Raw genomic sequence first — 26,684 nt, forward strand, 5'->3', positions numbered from 1 at the left:
GTATTTTAACAAAAGCTTTCTCAAAACCAACACACACAGTCAGCTATACATCTTGACCTTGGGCCAAACAGGTGATGTGGTAGACATGCTGACCCAGTGCCTGGAGGCTCTCAGGGTCAGGATGGGGAGGAACAGGGACTGAATCCTTCCAAGGTTGAGTGCCTTTGGCTTTGTGGGCCAAATGATTCCAAGAAAATGCCCTCGTTGACTCAGAGTTGTGTCATCTATTTAGAGATGGTTTGTAATCTGGGGGTCCTCCTGGATTCAGAGCTCCTGTTCAATCAGCAGGTGGCAGCTCTGGCCAGTTGTACAGTTACATCTTGTACACTAATTGTAGTCATTTCTGGATCATTCATGCTCTAGTCACTTTCTGTTTGGATTACTGTAATGTGTTCCACCCAGGGCTGCCATTAAAGAACTTTCAGAAACTGGATGTTCTCACCCAGCAGCTTCACATAGATGTTAAACTGCAGAGGATGAAGAATAGAGTTCTGAGGACTCCTGCAAAGCACAGTTCCATGGCTAGACCTCCCCTCCGTATCAAATGGAATTAGTCGTATAAGGAGGAGGAAAATCAGTACAACACTGTGCCTTGCACTCCCAACTCCTGAAGCTGCTCTAGAAGGATACTTTGATTAACAATATTGAAAACTGCTGAGAAATCAAGGAGAGCTGGGATGGATGTACCACCCTCATCCTATTCCTTCCAGAGACCATAAAAAATTATTAATGGTGTATCAGTACTATAATCAGGTCTGAAACCTAATTAAAAGGTTGGACACAGGATGGAAATTGTCCAACACCACTGGATCCAACAATGGTTTATTGTGGATGAGATGGTTCAGCATCTCCTTCCCTCAAGGATGCATCTACCACCACCTGAATCCAACTGCAGGAAGTGATTATCTTTGCCACTTAGTTATGATTAGACAGAAAGATACCTGATGTTTTAAAAAAAACTATGTATAAGCTGCTTATTCAAGTGCTTTGTGCTGAATTGGAGGTATGTAAAAACAGATAAATTAAATGGAAGTTTGTGATGAGAGCTCTGTCAGAGCCAAGTAGTTTTAGTTTGAGAAAAAAGTCATTCATTTTTTTCCTTGCTGAAATAATAGCCTTGTAAGTAATATTATAAAGCAAGTATGCACAACATTACACTACAAACCATTTACAAAGTACTATGGTTTCACAGGTTCTTGATAACCATCTCCCCTCACCATATTTACTATCTACAGCATGAGGCAAAAAGAGGCTTAATAAGCATCTGGGTAGCAATCATATATGGCTGTGGGCTGAATTTGGTATGGTGGATCACAAAGTATAGAAGTATATAAGGATAACTAATGAATTAGAAAAAAATATCTAGTGAATGCTTTTCATTCCATGTTGATATTCCCTGGTGGTCTTTTAACTGATTGTACAATGAGTCATGGAATGCAGCATAATCAAGTATGCTCCACAATTTCTATAAAAAGTCAAATCATTTTGCTGTTTGATTTTTATCACATGCTTAGTGCAATTCACATCTGCATTCTTTCTATAGTTTTTAAAAATATTTTTATTGAAGATTTTTTAAAAACAATAATAAAAGACAGTATAAACTAAACTCAGAAAGAAAAAGAAAGAGAGAATAGAAAGTGCAAGAGAAGGAAAAGAAGGAAAAAGGAAAAAATAAGAGAAAAATATTTAAAGTGACTTCCAATCTTTATCACAAGTACAAACAAACTTATTGATTCTTTACCCCCTATAAGGTTACATGCAAGTATCCCTTCTTCCCATAACCCATCCCTTATCCACAGCAAATCCATAAATTCATACATTTAAGTCCTGGTGTCAGCAAAAAGTCCATAAAGGGTTCCCAGAGTTTTATATAAACATGTCTTATTTTAGCCTTGGTCAAACAAAGCAACTTCGTACTCCTTCCTTTTTGCTCCTAATCTTGATCTTTAATTCATTCAGATATTGTCATAGGATTTGGTCTCTGGAGTTCTTGGTGCTCTGAGCCTTGTTGTTTTCTTGCAGATGTTTCATTGCCAAACTAGGCAACATCTTCAGTGTGAAAAGGGAGTGGGCCTTGCTCTCTGTTTATATACTGTGGTTTGTCCAGCTTGGTGGAGGTGTTGTTCTCTCTTTGGGAATTCCTTGATTGGGATACGACGGGGCTAAAAAAAGTTACTTATGACGCGTCCTCAAAGATACAATCATTGTACCAACCCCCATGGTCATGTGATCATGATTTGGGCACTTGGCAACTGGCTCATATATACAACCAGTTGCAGCATCCTGAGGTCATGTGATCGTGATTTGCGACCATCCCAGCTGGCTTCTGACAAGCCAAATCAATAGGGAACCACTGATCCACTTAATGACCTCTGTAAAAATGGTCTTAAAATTGGGTCTGGTTACATAATGCATTGCTTAATGACTGCATCACTAAGCGAACAAAATTCCAGTCCCATTGTGGTCATTAAGTGAGGACTACCTGTAGCTGCTAGTTTCTGTCCCTATTCTTCAAATAGCTCCTGGAGTATTTCAAATGTCATACCATTTTCTGTCATTTTGTCCCAATGCTGACAAAACCCTGTCTCTCTCTCTCTTTTTCCTTTTATGCCTGGAATCTTTAGTTCCCTTTAGTGTCCAATTTCTGAAATTATAAAGTCTCGAATTTCTGTTATGGCTTTAAGGTAGGCTAAATGATTTAGTTCCCACAAAGGTACTATTTATTTATATAATTATTTCCTAAATATTGTAACAAAAGCCCAAAATCTTCTGGTCCCTTAATTCATTTATAACTTTCTTAAAATTGAAATCTTATTTAGCTTTTGGCTGTTTATTTCAAACTCTTTACATTCTTAAGCTTATAATTAATTTTTCTTTTATTCTGGAATGAAAGTAAACTCACCAGGTTGCTTTGCAAACTTGTTGTTTTGAAGATCTCTATTAGCCTTGAGATAGTTAAATAGGTAATGGAAAGTGATTAGAAAGTGAGGTTAGTGAACCCAGTGTCCTTAAAGAATCCTCCTCAGTTGAAAGCATGATGGCTTCCCTTCGTCTCCTGGCACTGAAACCCGGGAGAAACCGCTGTCCTGAGGTCTCCACATGAGGAGCAGCCATCTGGAGCACAAGTGGACAATTTCTCATCCTTTCCTTATCCAGAGAGGTTCTGTGGGACCAGTCTACTTGCTGGTTGTTTGGTTGTGGTTGTGAAGTTGTCTCCACTTGTTTGGAGACATGCTAGCTCACCATTCCTCACCCAGAAGTCCTCATCTGCTTTCCTTCTATAGTAACTCAAACTGCTATGAAATTATTATTTGTACAGGGATTTGGAGCAAATATCCCCTTGGTGGGTAAAAGGGAATTTCTGACCAGGAAAGCTCAATGATACTGGTTTTGGACATATTTATAGCAGCTGAGAAACACCAGATAAATTATCCAGGTTTTATTATAGAAACTATGGCCACAATAGTAGCACAACAACATACCTCATTTTTTTGACTTCGCATGGCATCAATTTCATATTCAGCATATTGCGGATCCTGAGCTGGGTCCCTAGCTTCTTTGAAAATGCCTACATTCTGAAAATATAAAGTAAAAAGAAATTCCATTTATTTGCTTAACTTAGGCCTGCCTTGAAATATCCCTGTAACAGAAGTGGAAAAACATTTTCAGCCCCAAGTACCCCATTTTCCTTTGCTAACTATTTGTTGTGGACCTTTTAGTTGAAAGACTCTTTATTTTATATTATGATGTTATGCTTAATTGTAATATATTATCATTTCAGTTATTATTTTATTCTGTGTCTGTACTAACTTAATTATAAGTACATACTAAATAAAACTACTACTGTTCATACACAAATAAATGCATAAATCATACATATGAATTTATAAGTACTAATGTCCATAATACATGTACATGCATCCCTTCATACTCTTTCTTTCAGACACACAAGACATACTGACAGCCTTTCACATAGTCTCACTCAATCTACTTCCTCTCCTAATATGCAGAAATTAGTTCTGGAAAAAATGGGATATTTTTAAAATCCAGTTGCTGGGCAGGGTTCTGAAGATGTAGGTTGGATGGACAGGCAAGCTGAATCAAACGTGGTCCTTGGGCACCTGTTTCCATCAGGAGACTAATCCTACTACTGTATCCTGGCTGAAAGCCCAACTGTAATGAATCCAGATAATCAGGATCATTCAAACATATCTGGAGCAGTGAGGGCTCACCATTTCAATAACCTTTTCCAGAAACAAAATATTTGAGACTGCCCTATAATTGCACAGATCTTCCAGTTCAACAGAAAGTTTCTTCTATAGCTCCCTCCTTTAGACAAGGGGAACAGAATCCACCCACAAGAGGTAATTGATAATCTCATCTAAGCATAGGCATGGTCCCATGAGGGCTAATTAATCAACCAGGAGGGTGGATGGGTGAGCAATAGTTGGTTGCTCTCTTCCTTCTGCATACATTGTTCCCATCCTTGAGATCTCCAAGCCAAAAAAAAATGATGCAAGAAGCTCTTGCGCAAACTACATCCCTATGACCTGCGCAACATTAGAGTCCAAGTTGAGGAGGTATGATACAAATTGCTCACAGTTTCAGTTTACCCACTCCATCATATTAATCAAGGAGATGCTGCAGAGTATGTCAACAACCTTTAGAACAATTATTTAGTAATACTGAGTTACTAAAATGGCTTCGTAGACATTTTAGACAAGAAGATTGTGTTGTTACTATCTAGAGCAGGGGTCAGCAACCTACAGCCCATTTTAGCAACGGCTTCACCACCCACCTCGATGTAGGCAGAGCTACAAATCCTCCAGAAATGGTTTGGCGGCCTCTGGCCCCTATGCAGAAGGTTACTGACTCCTGGTCTAGAGGCTAGAGGGACATGGATGGGGGAGAGAGACTCAACCCTCATAAGATCAAGTGGCTATGGATTTTGGGACACCCTGGATCCTTTGGTTCTGACCCATCCCAAGTCTTGCAACCCATCCAAGTCTTTGGTGGGGTTGCAGTGCGTCAAACAAACCTGGGGTGTAATTTGTAAGTTGTTGTAAACTCAGGACTCTTACTTCAAAATCCAGATGGCAGCAATGGCTTGGAGGGCCTTTTCACAGCTCCATCTTGTGCACCAATTGTGCCCGCTTCTGGATTGAAAGGCCCTGCTTGTGGTCAACCCATAATTTCTACCATGTGCTCTACATGGGGCTATCCTTGATGGCCACTTGGAAGCTGCAGCTGATCCAGAATGCAACAGTGGGGTAGTTTTGGACCTTGGTATGCTCATGTAATACCTCTGCTTCATGACCTACGCTGGTTATCAGTGAGCTTCCAGATGTAATTCAAGGAGCTGGTTCTCTCCTATAAAGTCCTTCAGGGCACAGGGCCAGATTATTTGAGGGACCGTCTATCTCTGAATATTTCTGCCTATCTGCTAGAATCTGACAGAGTCAGCATGCTTCAGATCCTGTTGCTTAGGCAATGACATCTGGCAGGATCCAGGAGATGTGCCTTTTCTGTTACCACTTTGGCCTTTGGAACAGCATCCCTCAGAGATATGGTTGGTCCCAACCCTGTCAGGTTTGAAAGAAGAGCCAAACCACCAACCAAGTCTGCATGGAGAAGGAAAGGGCTGTAAGACAACTGGTTAAGTTATGTAAGCCTTAGCATATGGTTAGCAAAACCTTGAAGCCACAGAAGTCAGTGAAGCTCCCGAAGCACATGGATGATAGAACAGAGCACTGAGAGCACTTGAATCAAGCATGCTGCTGTATTGTGGGCTGCTTGAAGTTGGTGGATTTGCTTCAAAGGAATCCCCACATAGAATGAGCTACAGTAGTCCAACCAGAGTGTGCACAGTGACTGTGAAGAATGAGTGGACTTGATGGAATTGCCTGAGTTTATAGAAGCAGCTGTGGACTATAGCAGTAATCTGAGACAGCATGGTAGGAATCTGGTCTAACAGGACACCCCGATCTTGAGCTTTATTTATTTATTAATCACATTTATACACAATGGGAGGGCCCAGGAACTGTTGAAAAGGTGTCCATCTTTACTAACTGGATCTGGTTCTCCAAGCAGGACTAGAACCAGGTAAGAGACTAGTCATACAGTCTACCCAGGTCTGGGGTCTCCTCATCAATAACTCATGGTCAATAGTTTCAAATACTATTGATTGATCTAACACTAGCAAGATGAACAAATATCTTTGTCCATTGCCAAAAGGAGTTAATCACAGACAGTGGTGCGAACATTCTCCATATTTTACCAAGTCTGAATTCAGACAAATATTGATTGAAAAAATCAGACCCAGAGAGATGCATCAGAAAGATTATCAAACACCACCTTCTAAAGTATTCTCCCTAAAAACAGGAAGCTGGAGACTGACCAATAATTAAAAGAAATATAAGAATCAAGAGCTTGGTTTCTGAGCAGTGGTTGCAAAGTAGATGTTTTCCTAAAGGAAGCATTCATCACTGTCCTAATCAGTAGACAATTATCTGCCAGGTTGGCTGAAGCAGCTAAAATGGACAGGGATCCATAACTTAAAAGTGGTCCACCTGAGCCACCTTCCAGTTCTACTAATAAGAGTTGGTTGGAGGAGATGGGTGGTGACAAATTTGATAAATGAACAAATAAATAAATAAAAAGAGTTGCCTGAGCTGTTACAGTTCTGGAGTCCTTGATGGACAAATCTGTAATGAAAGGTGGAGGGGAGCAGGCTCTAATCTGACTATTTTAGCAGCAAAGAAAATGGTAAATTCTTCACACCATTAAATAGATAGCTCTGCTTAGGATATCAAATAGCTTGGTTTATTAGATTGCACAGAACTCCAAACAGGCCCAGTGGATGGTTTTTTGCCACATCTATATGTGAGGAGAGGAAAAGCGGCTTTGTCTCCACAATATTTCAAGCAAAACGCAAAAAGGCATTCACAATCAGCAGAGAAGTTAATACCCCTCTAGTAATGCTTAAGTCTGCATGCCTCTGTTTCTTCCTTTGCAGCTCATTCATGTATAGGACAATTTATGATGGTGGCCCTGGGCTGAGCTGCTTTGGAGACAGTCAGTCAATGGCTGTGAACAACCAGGTGTTACAGGTCGCTACTAGAACATCAGCTGAAAGTCTCGGTCTCCATGTGGATTCACAAGCTCCACTGTTCTTAATGGGATTCAGTCATATTTTACTGGCATAAATACAGAACAAATAATTTGTGATAATCAGAGACAATTTAGATATGAATTAGACATATGCCTACCTTTGGGGGAAATGCCTTTCCAAAAACCTTTTTCCATAAATCCAAAGGGGTTTGTGCATGCAACTTTCCAATGTCACTATCAGCAGCAGGAGGGGGACCTAATGATTATTAAAATTATTTGTAATAATATTCTCTCAATGATTTAAAAGAGAAGTAAGCCATCTGCCATCTGATCTCTCTTCCCATTTTCTCCAGAACACCTCTGTGAGGTAGGCTGGGCTGAGAGAGAGTGACTGGTTCAAAGTCATCTAGTGAGTATCCAGATGGTTAAGAGGCAACTCAGAACATTGAAACTGCTATACTACAACTAAAATCTGTACACATCTGTCTGGGCATAATTCTTACTGAACTCAGTAAGACTTACTGTTGACCAGATATGCATAGGATTACACTGTGATTTACATAATTAGGACAGTATTAAAGAAAACTTTTGAATCTTTTAAAATTTTTGCAAACTACCTCAATAATATAATATATAAATGCATTCTGTAGATGTTTCAGAACCACTTTTATTTTTGTCTGTTTCATCCCTGTTTTCTCTAAATTCTGAAATCTGTACGGGCAATAATTATACCAGATTAAAAAAGATCACCAACCTATTTGACTAAGAGAGTCCATTCCTGCTGGGATAAAGAGTGGTTTACTTAGGTCCACTGACATGGATTTGCTTTAAAAAAATGAATAGAACAAATTAGTTATGAACATTTTCCAAAAGCCTAATTTGCAACATAGATAAATGAGCAGGACTATGCAATTCTTCATATTCAGTTCCAAAAAGGTACTTTGGAGTATGTGAGGGCATACACGTAACACCTGTCTGCAACTCTTTAAAGAAATTGTGTTTTTTCCTGGGATTGCACACTGCTGCTTTTTCTACAAAAGCCTACTTGTTACAAAAGTTTTGCTCATTCAGAGCAAGAAAATATTTTCTAGACAAAAACCTTATTTAAATTTTTTTTTTAAACACTTGCAATTTTGATTGTTTCATAACCCTTAATGTGAGCGGCCAAGATCTGAGAGCAAGAATACAAGATCATATGGAAGAATTGCCTTAAAAAATCTGTTTGTATTCAGTCACTGAACACTTTGGACAGGATTGCCATTTGTATAAAATCATGTAACTTACCTTCTGTCAAAGCCAAATGCCAAGTGGTTGATAAGTGCACGTGTTTTCAACCACAGAGCTTCAGATTTGCTAGTAAACTGAGAGAAGAACATAACAATTTGAGTTACACTTTTCACAGGAAACATAGTAAAATGCTATTCCCAGCCCATTCAAAATTATCCACTCTTTTAACACCATGAACTTACACTGATTTCTGTGCCCCATACCACATCTGCTCTGATGTAGCGACAATATTCCTAAATTTTTAAGATCTCAGTAATTCTAACAATTAATAATATTTAAAGACTTGTTCATGTTCACTTCCTTTAAAAAGGTTAAATATTATCCAATATTATCCTTTTTAATATTAAAATATTAATATTACCCAAGTATTAATCTTTTAAAATTATTATAATCCTAATATTAATATTTTAAGATAATATAGCAAATGTGGCAGGTTCTCTTGAAAGTCACAGAAAAAGTATGGGAAGAGGATTTGGGATGTCAGCTCTATAAGTAAGCTTGCAATTATTTATAGCATAAATTTGCCATCCAATTTACTTCGGTGAGCAGTGAAGAATTGATCATAAAAAATTATTTAAGTAATGTTATAGCAATCCACATCTTTCTATATTCACTGGAGTACTTTTAATGAAACTGGGATATATTGCCATGTCCAGTAGCCTTACCTATTTAGTTATTCATCTTGATTAAAGCATTAAAGAAGAATGAGAATAATCTTTAATAAACCTTGTTAATTAATCACAGTGTAGGTTCATTGTTCATATTTCCTAAGACTTATAAGGTGCAACACAAGAAAATTCCACTTTTTCTATTAGCTGCCAGATTTATTATTGCAAATAACTAGAAAACTATAGTACTTTTTTGGGGATGGAGGTTATTTAAAAGTACAGGAAATCTGCAATGGCTAAAAAAATAACACAATAGTAAAGTATTTTAAAGAACAATTGTTTTAATGAAATCTATTCTCCGTTTTTAACTATATTTTCTAATATTAGACAACCTGATACCGAAAGCAGAAAGGTAGGTCTAAAGATGAATCACACTAAAACAAAATATATGCAGACAGGGAACCTTCCAAAATTCCAAATGAGGCTTCAGAATGAACTGCTCGGAATAACGTCGAATACTCTCTCCTCTGCTAATTAATACAGAGGAAACTGAAAGATGATCTGGAGAAATTCCGAAAGCAGAAACTTCTTGAGGCAGCAAATAAGTGAAGCAGCATCAGAAAGTGCAAACGGGAAGTAGCACTGGGTAAAACAAATATAGCAGCATTAAAAATGGAAAGGACAGGAAAGCAAGACGTCGAGCAAATCTGCAAAGAATTCTACATGGACTTGTTCACATCCCGTTTGGACATTCCAATGCCATTGACCGCCACGACCGAGTATATACCGCCTGTTCTAATAAGTGAAGTTTGGCATGCCATCCATCAGATGACACTGGGGAAAGCTCCAGGAAAGATGGTATAACAATGGAAATACTGATGGCTGGAGGTCACGAACTATGGAAAGCACTGGCGGAGTGCTTCACCAGGTATGTAGAGATGCAAAAAGTCCTGACTGCTGGAAGGAGTCCACTATAGTCTTACTGTACAAGAAGGGAGATCGCAAAGATCTCAAAAATTATAGACCGATTTGCTTATTATAGACTGTCTATAAGCTATTCATGAAAGTGATTACAAACCGTCTTATAAGAACTTTAGACGAGCAACAGCCATGAGAGCAGGCCAGCTTTAGAAGCAAGTACAGTACTACTGATCATATATTCACTCTTATTCAGCTCATCGAACCGTCAAGAGAATATAAATTTCCATTTGCGATCACATTTGTGGACTATGAAAAAGCATTTGACAGTGTTGAAGTCAATGCAGTAATGCAAGCAATCAGTGAACAAGGAATCAACTCTGACTACATCGTGCTGCTCAAAGAAGCAAATACCAACAGCTTTACAAATATTACTCTCTTTGAAACTGAAATACGAATACCAGTGGACAAAGGTGTAAAGCAAGGTGATATGGTCTCACCTAAACTTTTCAACACTTGTTTGGAAAATATCACGTGCAAAATGAAATGGGAAGATGGAACTGATATAAACGGAGAGAAGATAAACCATCTCAGATTTGCGGACAATGCTGCACTGATTGCAAAGGATGTTTGAAAGCTGCAAAAAATGCTTTGACAACATGTCACCGAAAGCAGAAAGGTGGGTCTAAAGATAAATCACTCTAAAACAAAATATACGCAGACAGGGAACCTTCCAAAATTCCAAATGAGGCTTCAGAATGAGCTTATCGAAGAGCTTGACCACTATGTCTACCTGGGACAACTAATCAAAATGAACAACGATCGAAGAGAAGAACTGGTCAGAAGAAAGAAAGCTGGATGGGCTAAATACAACTCTATTAGGGAAGTCTTACAGAATGAGAAAATTGGCGGAAAACTGTGTGCTATTCTTTTTAATTCAACTGTCTTACCGGCAGTGCTATATGGAAGTGAAACATGGTTGCTAACAAAGGCAGAAGAGGAAGAGTTTTCAAGAGTAGTAAGGGCTATGGAAAGATCCATGCTGAGTTTCTTTCCAAGACCACATCCCAAGCAGCCAGATTAGAACACGAAGTGGAATAAATGTCATTGTCAAATATCGAAAACAGAAGCTACGCTGGGCAGGACATGTTGTGCACATGTCAGATGCCATTGGACAACAGCAGTTGCTGAATGGTATCCAAGAGAAGTAAAAAGACCTATCAACCGACCTCCAAGGAGATGGGAAGATCCAATAGTCAAGGACTTTGGCTGAACCTGGAGAAGAAAAGCCAGGATTCGAGATGAATAGAAAGTGAGTTGTGACCAGCAGGACTCTGTCTGGCAACAGTCTGGTCAATCGAGCTGATCAAGGTGATTTTCTAACATACCTAAAAATATTTTCTAATATCTTCATTTACATAAAAACCATTTTGAGTAGACAGCTGAGTAGGGGGGACTCCCACTTTGAATCCTTTTTAGTAGAAACCTGGGGTATACTGTAATCATTTTAAATGAACTTATTTATAATCTTTATACTACTCCTTAATATTATATAATCACTTATGTACATACAGAAATACAGTGCTATCAGTATTGCCAGATGCATACATTTGTTGTTCCTTTTTGTTTTTTTCCTTTTCTACCGTTGTAGTTTTATATCTCTGTACTGTTGATATGTTTCTGTTTCAATAATAACTTTCAAAAGGCCTGGCCTTGAAGGGACCTCTGAAATACCCTCACAGGTAATATCAGAGAGAAGGGAAGGGAGTCCCACTGAGGATGAGCTGGAAGAACACTTGGGTTCTGAAGCATGTTGTAAATGAAGTAAATATCTATGCCAATAGATCAATTGTCTCGTATGGAAAACAAGGGACATACTTTTTTTTTGAGGCAGGAAAAGATAAAAGTAAAAACCTTGTACCTAATTGGTATCAGCAGGATTTTAGATAGGGTGTCTGCATTCAGTACATACAGCTGGCAATGTAGGTAACAATACTGTTCACTGAGATTGATTGGTTAACTAAATGTCAATTAGATCCAAATACAATAATCTAATTACTAAAATATAGTTATTTAATTCAGAAACTATCAAGCCTTCACACACAAAAAGCTGATTCATTGCAACATAAAAATAGTGATTATTCTTTAAATACAGAATAATTTTCTTTATTGAAGAGTATTTAAAATAACCATAACATTTCTATAGTGTTATAGTGTTACAAACTTGTTATCATGTTTCCTTTCATTGAATTTATTGTGTAATTAAAATGTGACAATTTCTTCATTCTGGCCTTGTGAGGAAATTAATTGAACTGTTTGTTCATTTACATTCCCTTGTGCTATATCTTTTTCAAACAGAGTAGGCCCAATGATAAATAGTATTCTAAATATATTTGTATCTGAGATTTACATACACATATTTTTAAAGGACTGTTTTTAAAATGTACTTTTTGTAAGATGGAATTTGCTTTTTTCATTCCTGCCACACATTAAGTTTATATTTTCAGTAAAACCAATAGAACCTAAAAGCATTAAACATCAGCCGGACTGTACTTTTGAAATATAATCATACATACCGCTAAAGATGCACCATAATAATGAGCAACAAATCGAAGTGTCTTGTATATTATTTTTTTCAATTCAGAATCAAAGTCCTAAAAAATGAATAATATCCCAGGTGTTTTATAACAGGTAATAATGTTACATCACATATTCTTAAACTAAGACATATACAACAATTCAAATTAGCTCAAATATTACTTTCACCTCAGTATCAGTAAAACCATATTATTTCTCTGAAAGGTGATAAGTAGCCTGGTGTTGCCATTGAATTATTAAAATGTCTGAAAGCAGAATTATAGAGATGGATTATTTTTATTAATTTTTGGTATAATAAATTGAAAATTGTTTTTATCTTTCCTTTTATTTTTACAGACCTTAAATGTATATGGACATGTTTAAAATTATTGTTATTGCTAAAAATAATTATTCTAATGAATAAGTCAATGCATATATGGTGAACTTTTCCAATGTTAAAACTACTCTAACTAAATAACACTGCCAGAGATGTTTATCTGTTTCCAAGCATGAACTATATAAACTAGGACCTGATTCAGATGTAATTATTCTAATCCAATAAGCCTTGATTTATTGGGCCAAGAATAAATATTGTATCTATGTATGAATCAGGAAATTCTGGTTTAATTATGGACTACAAACCAGTATTTCAAACACCAACAGTTGTTTGATATATTACAATTAAATCAGAATTATCCACCTTAGAAAAGAGAAAACTATGCTTTAATAAACCAAGAACTCTTCTATTACAGTACAGGTAGTCCTCAAGGTGCAGTAGCAGTTGGCAACGAGATTGCCGTCCATTCTCTTTTCTTGGAATATGGCTGGACCATTTTGCAGGAATATGACTTCTAAAGCAAGCTATCAAAGGAACCTAGGTTTGCAGTGTTAGGAATTATGTATCGGCAGAGGTGAACTGGCAAGAATGTCTTATGTTGCTACCTAAGTACCAAGAGTGAAAGCTTTCTAAAATATACCGAATCCTACCTAATAAAGCTTAGAAATGGCATAACATTTAAGAATGCAAAAGGAATTTTTGTCATAATAACAACGTGTTTGTTTTTATTCTTTAGATGCATTAAAAGGAGACAATGAAAGGAAGATGCATTGATGGTAAGCCGTACAACACTGAGATTTTATAATATTAAAAGTTTAAAAAACACACAAATTATAAAGCATATTGAGACTTAATAGATTTCTCTAGGAGGGAATTCCACAATTTAACAACTCCTATTTTTGTTACTAATGTATCTAATCTTCCAGAGCTTCTCAGGCTGAACAGGGTATTCCTTAAAATAAAAAATTATGGTTTCAATAATCTGCTTTATAAATCAATGCCAGGACTTTAGAAAGTGAAACTATCATTCAATCCTGATCAGAGGAACAGATTAGTATTCCAGATCAACAGTTAAATGATGACAGTGTGTACATTTGCTACAGAAAGAAGAATATGCTAATGATTCAGTCACTTTAAAATGGATACTGTAGTATCTGCCAGAAACTTCACTGTTACATATTTAACTGTACACATTACATTGCTTGGCATCAATAAGCTAAAGGAAAAATAAAACTTAGTACAAATAAATGTATATAATGAAGTTATTTTAAAAAATAAAAATCCAAGTTCACAAAAATATACATAGCAAAAAAGCTTAAATATGCATTACTTACATGAAACAGATCATATTTGCTTCCAATTATAACTAGTGGAATTGGAAATGGGTCAATCAACTCACGATCCTAATAAGAAACAATATTTATCAATTACAAATGTATTCAATTATCATGACAATGTGCTGAAAAGGCTAAAGTTCCACATTATATAGACAACTGTCATTTCTCAATCTGAGCTTTGAATAAATAGAATTTAAGATTGCATAGCAATTAATCTGTAATGTCAAATGGGGATGCCAGTAACTCATCAGTGGCCTAAGCAAGAAGAATTTGTTAAATTCAGTTGAAACCATGAGGATGCCACATCTCCACCGGACAGACACAGCTTGACTGCAGGTCATATTTGGCTATACCAAGCTGGCTTCTTACTATCTAGGGCAAGGAGGTACATTACAAAAGTTTGACTCTCTGTATGCTTCAACTCAAAGCACACAATATAAAGGCAAAGGCAAATAAATTATGTTAATCGGAGATGGGAAGGAAGGTTATACTTTATTCTCTCCCCAGGTAAGTTCAATTAACCTGCTGTGAAACATGTGAAGGAAGTTTTACAACAGAAGCTGAACAGGAAGAAACTGAGTAGGTTCTGGGATGGGTGGGAGCAGTTTCTTCTTGTCCAAGACACCTTACCCTTTGCACTTATTGTGTAATTTTCATAATAGACAAAGTGGGAAGGAGCCGGGCTTCTTCCCAATCCAGAGCATCGTTGAATTGGCATCAACATAATAAATGAAACAAGAGAGGAAAATTCATTTCTCATAAGGACATAAGCAGTGCCCTGCTGGATCGGACCTCTGGTCCAGCATTCTGTCCTCACAGTGGCCAGCCAGCCGCCCAAGGAAGCCCAATCGTCTTCCAGCAGATCAAGTCACATAAGGCTAATAGCCATTGATTCCCATGACTTCCATGAATCAGCCCATCCTTTTTTTTTTAAGCCAGCCAAGCTGATAGCCAGCACCACATCTCATGGTAGCAAATTCCAAAGTTCAGTTACTTGTGTAAAAAAGTATTTTCTTCTGTCTGTCCTGATTCTTCCAAAATTAAATTTTATTGTCTTATCTCTAGTTCTAGTATTTTGGGAATAAGAAAATAGTTTCTCCTTGTCTACTTTATTCACACCAACTGATCTCATTAGTCTGTATGACAAATGTCGATGGTTTTTAGTAAAGTGGTCAACAGACAAAAACCAAATGGAGACATATTATTTTCTTCATTTTAATTGTTCATATTAATAGTAACTAGGTAATATTACTCTATATCCATTTACTTATTTATATACCAAATTTATATAGCTGTCCATCTATACAAAGAAGTCTATCCAGTGAACAGAAATACAAACAAACCAACTATACAGATCCATCAAAAAACAACAACAAAACAAACCCTGGGTCAGGGTCTCTAACCATCACATTATTAGCTCATCAACCAAACCACATCCACATCAGGGCTCCATCAACATCCTATGCTCAATGCCTGGGGAAAGAGCCAGGATTGTGCTGTCTGCATCTCAGGGTTGTTCCACAAGATAGGTGCTATGCTACAAAAGACATCCTTCGTGGAGCCCGCCAGCTGACACTACTTCAACAATAGGACTCAGAGCAGGCCCACTCTTTGTCCTGTCCCAGGCCAAGCACAAACAAGCACACAGAGAGTCTGAGCTCACCATGACGCTCTGCCAGATCTAGTGGGATGGGCAGAAACTATTAGGAATAGGCAGTCCCATAAGTAACCTGGCCCCATGCAGTGTAGAACTTCAAAGCTGACAAATAGCACCTTGAATTGTACCTGAAAGCCCATTGGGAGCTAGTGCAGCTCAAGCAGCAGAAATATTCTGTGAAAACATTGTGGTTCTGTGAATACTGCACACGCCACTACATTCTGGACCAACTAAAGTTTCTAAATGCTGTTCAAGGGCAGCTACATGTATAGTGTGTTGCAACAGTTCAATTGGGAGGTAATTAAGGCATGAGTGATCATGAGCAGAGCCTCCTGATCTAGGAATGGGTGTAACTGGTATGCAAGATGTAACTGGCCAAAGGCCCTCCTGGCCATGACTACAAATGGCTCCTTGAGCCAGAGCTGGGGATCCAGGAGAATCCCCAGATTGTGCACAACAATGCCTGGGGGAGTGTTTTCCCATTCAGAGTTAATGATGGAGGATTCTAAAACCCACAGCCACTCAGTCTTGTCAGGGTTGAGTCAAAGCTGGTTCTTCCCCTTCCAGACTCACACATTCTCTGGGCACTGAGAAAGCACTTTGACAACATCACTTGGATGGCCAGGGGCAGAGATGTACAACTGAGTATCATCAGCATAGTGATGATACTTAATCCCTCACTGAGGGATGACCTCACCCAGCATATAGCATATGGAAAACTTTTACACAAGACAAAAGCATGCCAGGCATATTTTCAATGACAGCTTTGGCAATCTATTTTACTTTCTTCAAGAGAGCACATTACCAATTGAGTGTCAAGGGCTGATATTAACATCCCTAAAAATTTCATATTTAATTAGTTGTCATGTTATCAAAAGATACTGACTTTGTGACAGACACTTGAATAAATGCAAAGTATAGAGTTGTACTGAAGGTTGTTGGAACTACATTTTTTCCTTAAAACTATAGCTTCCTTGAGTTGCCTTGCCAGGTAACAAAAATGTATAGAAGTTATCACCCTCATTTCAAAAGGAGATTATAAAACCAGTATCAAAGTACTTCTGTAAAACCATATCTTGATTGTTGAAACATGCCATAACAATAGCATTAGATGTCTAACTCATAAGAAACCTTCTCTCCTTCTTTCTGCTCCTACTAAATTTTCATTAAATTGCTATAATTTTCCATTGAACAACTTCTTTTATATCTAATAGATTTTCACTCATGCATGAAAATATAAAGGAATTGTTTATGATTCTCAAAATGATTAACTTTGTATGAAATTGTGACATATGAATAAAATACTAGTTCTTACTGGATGATCCTTTGGCACATTGTTCCACATCTTCCGCTTAATTTCAGTAGCTATTTTGGAACTGTTTTGTCCCAGTTTTGATATAATTCTGTCTACGTGCTTTCTAGTGACTTGTAGAAGACTCTCCATGGTTGGCCAGAGTTCATTTGGTTTTGAGAGATCCAAGACAAGAATAACAGCAAATGTCCTATAAAAAGGAACTTTAACATGGGTCAAAACACTCCTTCCCAAAGTCTAAGCAGAAGATTATAGTAAACATTAAAGCAATACATTTTCCCTTTGAAAATGGCTTAAACTTTACAGAATCTTTTGCTATGCTGTTTTATTAGTTGGATTGATAAAACCAATTTATGAGTGAATGGTCTGAGAGTATCTGATGTAGTAGTACTGGCAAAGATAAGAAGGCATAGGACAAAAAAAAAAATATTACGGATTCTTTCCAATGTAAGACTATAAACCATACTACATTTTGCATTATTTTCACAAACAATAGCTAAGACTAGCAGAATTAATCAGTTGTACTCTAATAAAAATTGATGTCTCCTTTGATGATGCTAGAACCCCATTATTTAGACAGGATTGACTACACAACTTTCTTACTCAATTCTAAGTCCCAACATTGGCAGAAAACTTCAGAGCACAAGCTTCATGGAATTGAAAGCAAACTATCTATAAGAAAAATGACTGAGCACTTAAAACTATTAAAGTTGAAAATGAAATACTTTCTGAAAAATGAGCTTAGTTTTGATAATTAAATTATTCATTACTTACCTTATGTTAACTGTCATTATTGGTATTGGGATTAAATCCAACAATGAAGTTCCACCACCCAATTCCCAAAAGTGAGCAATATCTTTAGGCTAAAAAAGTAATAGAAAAAAAATCCTCACATTGTAATGTTTTAATGCATTAGCAGCATTTTCAAAATTTATATAGATATGTTTTCAATTATATGATTTCTCAGATGTCAAAAATGATAAGGCACCAGTAGGATTTTTATATAAACCCTAAGACATTATTTGGTTCTATCCAAATATACTGCAATTAAACATACATATATCAAAACTATGAATGCCAGATACAGATTCCAAAATACTGAACGAGCAAATAACAGGGAGCGTTCTTCATTCCACATATAAGCTAGCACTGTTTCCCCACCCCTCACAACCCTCAGCAGAGCCCCAGTGAAGCTGCCTCCTCCTCCTCCTCCATTGACCCGTGGAACTGCTTGCCAGTTTGCTGGGGGGAGGGGGAACCAAGGGAGCTCTGGACTGAGAGGAAAACTCTCCCCCCACTCCCCGCTCTGGTGTGTCCCCAAGAATCTCCTTCTTCCAGGGAGGAAGAGGGCTCATCCGTCGACCACCGGCACCTCCCAGCCAGCCCTACCTCACCAGCAGGCATCTGAGTCATTCTCTCGTCCTTCTCTCGCAACCCACTGCCATTAAGAGATTTCAGATTTCGGCCTTGAGTCCAAAGCAGCCAATTGGTGCTCGCCCATCAGGCCTTGCTGCCAGCCAATTGGGTGCAGGGGCCAGAGGGAGGTGGGAAAGATGTAAGATATATGCCCATGATGATCACATGACCTCAGCTGACTGTGGCAGCACTGAAGCAGCCACAACTTTGCCAAATTCAAGGATGACCCTGGCAAAGTTATATAGCACAGTTCTTTTCCATTGGGGATTTATTGAGATTGACAGTGCCCCGCTACATACTTTTGTGATGTTGATGAGGTAGGAAGAGAACCACTAGACAAAGCAGTCAGTGTTTGTCAAATAACAAACCTACTTTACAGGCTCTAAAGATCAAAAAAAGCAAAACAGAAACAGAGATGAAATGAACAATTGAAAATGTGGCTCATAAATGGAACAAATACGTGAGACAAAAACAAGAAGTAACATGGTCAGATGAATATAAGAGCCATAGTATAAATTGGGAATCAGTTTATTTACTTTATTAGGACAACTATATTTTTGTTCAGATGACACGCACATATTGCAATCTATATAGTATATTCATAGACTCATAAGTCAGAAAGAGACAATTAGGCCACCGACTATAGATCTGCATTCAGGCAATTCTCACATGGTTATATCTGACAATAGCCATCAGTTTTCATTGGCTTGTTGCCAGTTGAAATATGGTGAAAAAGTAAACTGGAAACTTACTTACGCAGACTGAAGGAAACACATACAGCAGTGGGTTTACATTTACTCATTGTAGATATAGGAGAACAAATAAGGCTTTGGAGAGGGGAGGGGAAATGTTAAAGTTGACAAAATGGCACATGAAGTCACAGTGCAGGCCTCACTGTTTTTGAATGGGCTGTGATACTGACCCACACACAGACGGGACAGAGGCACACCACGATACTCCATTTGCCATCTTGCTACTTTTGACACATCCCCTCCTCACTGTTGATGCTATGATAAAAATTATAAGACATGTAAACCCAATGATAATTATTTGACTAATTTATTCTTTAGAAGTATCTTGTTAAGCTTTCCTTCATAGAAACCCCAGATACATTTATAATGGATGTACTATATTATGCAGCTTTGTTCTGCTTCTTACAGGCCTTCAGTCTAATCATTTTGTTTTACAGCAAATACATAATATTGTTTCTGAGCACTGGAAAGTATTTTACTTGAAAAATACAAGTCTTTCAAAACTCATTACAATATTATTATATGATGGCCAAATCTTCTATTGGGTGGTGCTCATGACATCTGTGATATGAGATGTAATGCACTGCTCACTACACATCATGCTGTGATTGTCAAACCCTAAAGATTAAAGCAATGGCATTCACCGAACAGTTTGCCGATATACTTACTGTATTATGGCCCTTTGCTCTTCTTCCAAAAGTATATTCCAAAGCTAGGGTTGGTTTTGGAATTTCATCCCTAAAAGATTAAGACACCCCGCTCACCAAATTTGCAAAGTTACTGACAGGTTAGGAAAAAATTATATTATTAAAAATTATAATATTATTATAACATTATAAATATTATAAAAACAACTAGTTTGCAACAGAAGAAAAACTGGCCAGAGAAAACATTCCTAATGGAATGCAATCTCTACGGAATAATTAAACTAAAAAACTGTTACAATTTCCAGTAAATTATTTCTAATAATTTGTTCAGTTCTGAGTATGAATTGACCAGGAGGAGATAAAGTTCTTTATTTACAAATTCACAATTATTTACACAATTTAGAGTTTAGTTCAAAAGAAAGCAATAATAGTCTTCACTCAATCCCATCCCAGTAGGAATGCTGAACAAATCTGAACTGCAGGGTTCTGGGACCTCGCTGGGCCAAGTTCTGGCATAGCACGCGGCAAGGCGGCGAGGCTGGACTTGGCTAGAGCACACAGCGATGCGACAAGGCAAGATTCTGCTGTGGTTTGCAGCAAGGCGGCAAGGCTAGGCTCAACTGTGGTTTGTGGCAAGACGAATGGACAGGACTCGACTGTGGAGCACGGCAAGATGGCTAGGCTTGGCTTGGCTGAGGAACAGAACGAAGCAACGGGACAAGACTCAGCTGAAGAACACCACGAGACGGCAGGGCTAGACTTGGCTGGGAAACACGGCAAGGTGGCTAGGCAAGGCTCAACTGAAGAACACCACGAAGCAGCAGGGCAAGGCTTGGCTGAAGAGAACAGTGAGGCGACAGGGCAAGGCTCAGTGGAATAACGCTGTGAAGTGACAGGGCAAGGCTTGGTTGGAGGATGCAGAGAAGAGGCAGGCTGAGGCTTGGTTGGAGGACACAGCGAAGCGGCAGGACAAGGCTTGGCTGGAATGAGCAGTGAAGCGGCAGGACCAGGCTTGGCTGGAGGAAGCAGCGAAGCAGCGCTCAACACGTGGTCCGGATTTGGAAAGCAGGGCTCGGTAGCAGCCTCTGAGTCTTCACAGGCATGGACCAGCTCGGTGGTTGAAGGTGCAGGATCAAATTGGAGATTGATGAATGCAGGCTTCAACAGAGCTTTTAGAGACCGGTTGTCTCTGGCAACCTGATCCTGGCACTGGAGTCCTTTTATTCTGTTACCTTCCCATTTCTCATCCGTGGCCAATTGGGCTTCTTTCTGCTTGGCGTGCTTTTCAGCTCACCTTTCCCATGCACTCATAGGCATTAGCAAATCCACCTCCTGGCTCTCACCAATCCGAAGCTCTGAATTTTCCCGCCTTGCTGAATTATGCTCTATTTCAAATTTCCCACCTGTATCATTATTACCAATGTTCAACTCTAACTCGCACCTCCTCTAGATCAGAGTCAGACTCCATTCTGACATAATTATGCTGTAAGAACAAAAATGTAATAAAGCAGAATAGAAACTGAAGCGATCATAAAAGAATTAAATGTGTATATTTAGGAGTGTTTACTCTTTATATCTGAAGATTCAAAAAGTAGAAAATTTTGGACTTCCAGTGGGGACATGGCAGACTGAACAGCTGTGCCCGTGGGCTCAGCAGGCAGAACTGACAATGCAGCAGTTTTTTGGGGCTCAGGTATGTTTTTCCTGAAGTCCAGGAGTGTTTTTCTGGAAAAAGGAAAACACCTGGAATCACCCCATCTGTCCTCTGGACAGCTGCTTGCAGCCAGAAGATCACAAACAGCATTTGCATTTGACTGGGAAGAGCCAGGTGGGAGGCTGGGACATCACCATTTTCCAAGCCACGCTGTAGCCTTAAAGGGACACTAAGACCAGCCACCCCATTTCTAAATCACCCAATTTATATTTCTCTTAAGTATGCGTACCCTAAGAGAGGCTTTCTACAGCAAGGAGGAGCACGCTGTCTTGGTATTTATCATTATTTTGGGATTACTTTTTAAAAAAAAAATATTGTTAAGTTTTGGACTTTTGTTTTCCCTCCAAATATTAAGGAAGATTGAGAGTGAATAACTGTCTCCCTGTTATTATTTTTGTACTAAATTTGAAGATATTAGCATTTCCTACACGTTGAATCGGCTGATTTGAAGCATCAGCATTCTGCTTCGACTTTCCCTGGGGAACTGTCTGCATATCTCACTTTCGCTTGTGTAAACACATTCCGGAATTCTTTCATATCTTCGACTGTCGCTGGTCAAGCTCCTAGGGGGTGCCATAATCTACTGTGTGAGACATGGAGGATTTTAAACAGATTTTCTCTGACTTCCACCAAGATTTTAAACAGATTCTTTCTGTTTCTTTCCTACCGTTTTTGTGCAAGACATTCAGGACATTGTGGAAAATATGTGGTCTAAAATGTGTCATCTGGTTGGGGGTGTTGTAGATGAAACTGAGGATTTTAACAGTGACATAAATGTCTCTTCTAAGAGTGAGATCGGGATTTCTATTGAAATGCTGAAGATTGGATAGTCGAGTTGGAGAAATTTAAGAAAGAGAGTGAGTTGCAAGCCACAAGTGAAATTGATCTTTGGTGGAACGCCATGGAAAAGGGGTTATTATGTATGGGAGGTCTCTTGAAGAGAAGTTGGAATTTTTGAGGGGGGCAGTTGGACTGTTTGATGTTTTCAAGAGAAAAGCTCTGTGCACATTGTGGGGATATGTAAATGCTCTGGTTTATTTTGAAGTGGGATAAGGGTTTAAGAATATTTATCTGGATTGCTTTTAGGGTTTGGCTGATTTCATTTATCTTTAACAATGTGGATTAAGATTAATAAGGTATAATAAAAAATAAATGTATATTTGGATGGTTTTGGGTTTATATGATTATTAAAATTGTATTATCAAGTACAATGGCAGACAATTTATACGTTTTTTAGTTTGATCTTTATTATAGTAGACAGGAATGTATAGAATAGAAGTAGGAAGGAAATAATTAAATAAATGTTATCTTTGGGGAGGGGAAGTTGATTAGGAGGTTTATATAATTTTTTTTCTTTTAATATAAGGGGAGGGAGTAACTGTATTTAGTGATTTTTACAATGTGCCAATGGAATGATTTATAGAAATAATGTGATTTTGGTTTAATACAGAGTAAGGGATTATGGAAATTTCTGATATCCTTGCTGTTAAAAGTCAGAAGTCACCTCTTTTTGTAACTTTGAAAAAATTTTTCTCTTGTGTTTCTACACTTTTTTAGTTTTCTTTTTTTCCTTTGTAGTTTTTTGTTTTTCTGTAGCTTTTATCTTTGTTTGAAACTTAATAAAATTCTTACCAAAAAAAGTAGAAAATTTGGCAAAATGAATATACAGCAGAAGTAGAGATTGCCAATACAATGTCTCTGGCCACTAAAGCAGTAATGGTGCTACTTGATAACACCATGAATTTAATAAGAAAAAGAAAGAAGCAACATTTCAAAAAAGTCAAATCTCTCATGATTCTTGCAAGATATATTGGTTCATAAAAGTTGATATTATCATAAACATATTTGTATTTAAAATGCCACAAAAACTATTGGTTATTTTAAACCACAGGCTGATATAGCTAGTTTGCTAGAAATCAGAAAATATAAGATCCAAAGCAAGTGGGGAATGAGGAATTCATTCTGAGTTTTTGATACAGTTCTGAGCGACCCAGAAGAAAGCATAACACTGAAGTATCACTCCAGTCAAAAGATAGATACATGTTAAATATAAGTGACAAATCCTATAGTACTTGTGCACAAACACATCTGATAATTAACTACACAGTGCTCTTTATATGGTTCCTTCTAGATGAGTTGTTTGAAAATAATTTATTATGTTATATTCCTACAAAGATGTTGTTGATGATACAGTATTAAGAATTTTTAATACTTTGAAAATATGAAATACTTCTCAAAATTTAAACACATACCTGTCAAGGCACCTCAATATAATACTAGTCTTACCCTAGAAATTAAAAACAAAGAATGCTATTGTAATGTCATTGATATATATATCATTCTACATGCTGTAACATATTCTTCAAATAATTTCTAAGAAAATATCTGAAAGTTACAAACATAGCCAATTATACAGTGTATCTTCTGATTATTGGAAAGTTAGCTTCAACTTTTTATCAGAATATAGCTATGCTGCTATTATTACTATTAATTATTCAAAGTACGGGAAATGACAGTATTAATAATAGCAACAGGGCACTTAAAATGCAGGCATGACAGTAGCTATCTGTCTACCAACTACATTCATGTGAGAAATCACTGGTAATTGTATACAGTAGGTTAATCAAATAATATATTTCTACAGGAAGTGGTTTAAACTGATGAGATGGAAATAAAAAGAATGCATGTAATATACATAATCTACAATTCATAATTTATGACTTTATGCTGTTAGGATTAAACTGTTGGATAAAACAGCTTATCATGATGCATTGTCCTTGTATTTCTATAAAAAAGAAAATACATGATTGCTTAAGTTTTAGGGTAACATCTATTTTTACAATGCTGATTTCTCCCATTCTGGATATCCTTACTTAAAAAATAAGGCCCATTGGTTATACTTGTTAGTAAGTATGTCCAGAACTATAAATTCTATCAGGGTTTATAGGTTAATATATTTTCATACTGAGATATAACTGAATACGTCAGCTCTTCATGTTTAGGTTTAGTTTGCTCACTAGGCCACCCAACCTGGTGCCTGCCAAAATTATTTAGCTATACTTCCCACAATGTAAAATCTGAGAATTCTGGCAACAGTAATCCCAAAATATCTGCAGGTACCAGGTTGGAGAAGGCTTCAGTAGACAATCATTGTTACTAGAGCACACAAGTCGGAACTTGTTTAGCAACCACAACCCGCAACTTGGTCATTAAGCGAAGCAGTCACTAAGCGAAACATCACAATTTTATAATTTTATTTCAGCTTTTCTTTGCTTTACAGACCTGCTTACTTTTTCATCATTGCTGTAACTGTGAAAGGTTGCTTAACAAGGCAGTCGCTAAATGAGGACTTCCTTTACCGTGAATTTTTATTATATATTTAAAACACAAAGTATTCTATTTAAATAAAATGGAATACTGATCATTACCCCATTTTTATTTCCTATAAAGAATAATGATCTTTCACAACATTCCAGGATATCTCTGTCATCTTCACTGTTTTCTCTTTTCTCAATTTCTGCTTTAGCAATATCCCATATGGTGTCACTAGTAAAGAAAACAAAATAAAAGTATCTTCATACAGAATAATGTTCCAATATTTCCAGTTAAGAAAGCCAATTTGGTGTAGTGGTTAAGGCACCAGGCTAGAAACCGGGAGACTGTGAGTTCTAGTCCCACCTTAGGCACCAAGCCAGCTGGGTGTCCTTGGGCCGGTCACTCTCTCTCATCCTTTGGAAGCAGGAATGGCAAATCACTTTTGAAAAACCTTGCCAAGGAAACTGCAGGGACTTGTCCAGGCAGTCTCCAAGAATCACGCTTGGAGTAAAGAGAAGATGAGGATGACCAGCAGTAAGGTGAATGGATTCAATTACAATGGTGAGGGGTACCCTGTGGGAAGACCTGAAGGGCCAGTCTGTGAACAATTCATCACAGAGAAGGTCTATCTATGTGGTTGTTAATCATTCAATCAAGTGTACTAAAAGACATCCTCTCTTAGGCATCTTCACTGAGCCCCAATCTTGCCTGACAGTGAGTCCTCTCCTCCCCGCCCCACCCATAAGTAGGGCCTTCCAAGGACCCCTACAGCACCAATTGCCAAAAGCACAGTGGCCATTTCCCTAACAGACCAGTGTATGATGGTGATGGCGGACCCCTTTGGATCCTTCCCCCATTATAACTACAATAGAAAAAAACTGGATCCGATTACCACAGATCGCCCAGCTCCTGCCTCTAGCTCGCCTGCCCTCTATGAGAGCCAGTATCTCTGAGCAGCGCAGGGGGAAAAGTCGGGAAATGGCACCTCGCCCTGCTCCTGGTCGCTTCCATTTGCACGCTTTGCAGCTCTGACCGTTTGGATCAAGTTGTACGCTCGCTTTAGGCTCAGAGGTTAGGATCCCACCCAGGGATCGCACAACACCGCTTCTGCTCGGTCACCCCTATGGCGGGAAAGTATGGAAAAATGTATTTGTGGTCCCCTGCCGCCGCCCCGAGAAAGAGCGGTGCGCCGTCAAGATGCTCCTTTTACCATCAGCCACCATAGCCCGTTGGAGCAGGGACAAGAGAGCTGCCCAGTTTCTCCTCCCTCCGAGAAAGAAGCCGAGCGAAAGGCAAAGGTGGCAGCCTGCCCTCAGCGTCACCCTTGCCCACCGCTCGCCTTCTCTCTTAGTGGGGCAGCGAGGAGGAATGAGGTTGACGGTCCTTCAAAATCTGGACTTGGTCCCTCCACTTGCTGTCGAAAACTGAGCGCAGCAAACCTCCTGACTCGGGAAGGAAAAGAGTCTGGGCGATTATTCATGTAGAGCGCAGAACACACAACACACTGCCTCTCCCCAAAGCAGGAAGAGCCCCTGGTACACCTCATGCGCCCGCACTAAGGAAAACCCAACCCGACAGATGTTCTCTTTACCTGGCCCCAGGCATTTCTTCTCAACTCCGTCAAATACGACGGCGGGAAGTTTAGGCCTTGATCTACTCCCAGATTACCATAGCAACAGCGCCTTACCCGGCGAGCG

The 26,684-nt window shown here is 38.3% G+C and overlaps 1 protein-coding gene across 1 annotated transcript in view; it reads right to left on the minus strand.

Annotated features, from left to right (window-relative positions):
* Window positions 1-26,684, minus strand: part of DYNC2LI1 (dynein cytoplasmic 2 light intermediate chain 1) — a 32,718-nt gene extending 6,034 nt beyond the window's left edge. Inside the window, exons 1-12 of the mRNA XM_063302874.1 lie at window positions 26,579-26,684; window positions 25,101-25,218; window positions 23,925-23,959; window positions 19,980-20,049; window positions 17,918-18,006; window positions 17,147-17,333; window positions 14,172-14,240; window positions 12,500-12,577; window positions 8,395-8,471; window positions 7,865-7,935; window positions 7,269-7,366; window positions 3,483-3,575 (exon numbers count right to left, since the gene is read on the minus strand). Of these exons, the coding sequence (XP_063158944.1) occupies window positions 3,483-3,575; window positions 7,269-7,366; window positions 7,865-7,935; window positions 8,395-8,471; window positions 12,500-12,577; window positions 14,172-14,240; window positions 17,147-17,333; window positions 17,918-18,006; window positions 19,980-20,049; window positions 23,925-23,959; window positions 25,101-25,218; window positions 26,579-26,592 (999 nt within the window). The 5' untranslated portion in view covers window positions 26,593-26,684. The remainder of the gene's footprint in view (window positions 1-3,482; window positions 3,576-7,268; window positions 7,367-7,864; window positions 7,936-8,394; window positions 8,472-12,499; window positions 12,578-14,171; window positions 14,241-17,146; window positions 17,334-17,917; window positions 18,007-19,979; window positions 20,050-23,924; window positions 23,960-25,100; window positions 25,219-26,578) is intronic.

The sequence above is a fragment of the Candoia aspera genome, chromosome 1 (genome assembly GCF_035149785.1).
Source record: "Candoia aspera isolate rCanAsp1 chromosome 1, rCanAsp1.hap2, whole genome shotgun sequence".
In the NCBI taxonomy this organism is placed as follows: domain Eukaryota; kingdom Metazoa; phylum Chordata; class Lepidosauria; order Squamata; family Boidae; genus Candoia; species Candoia aspera.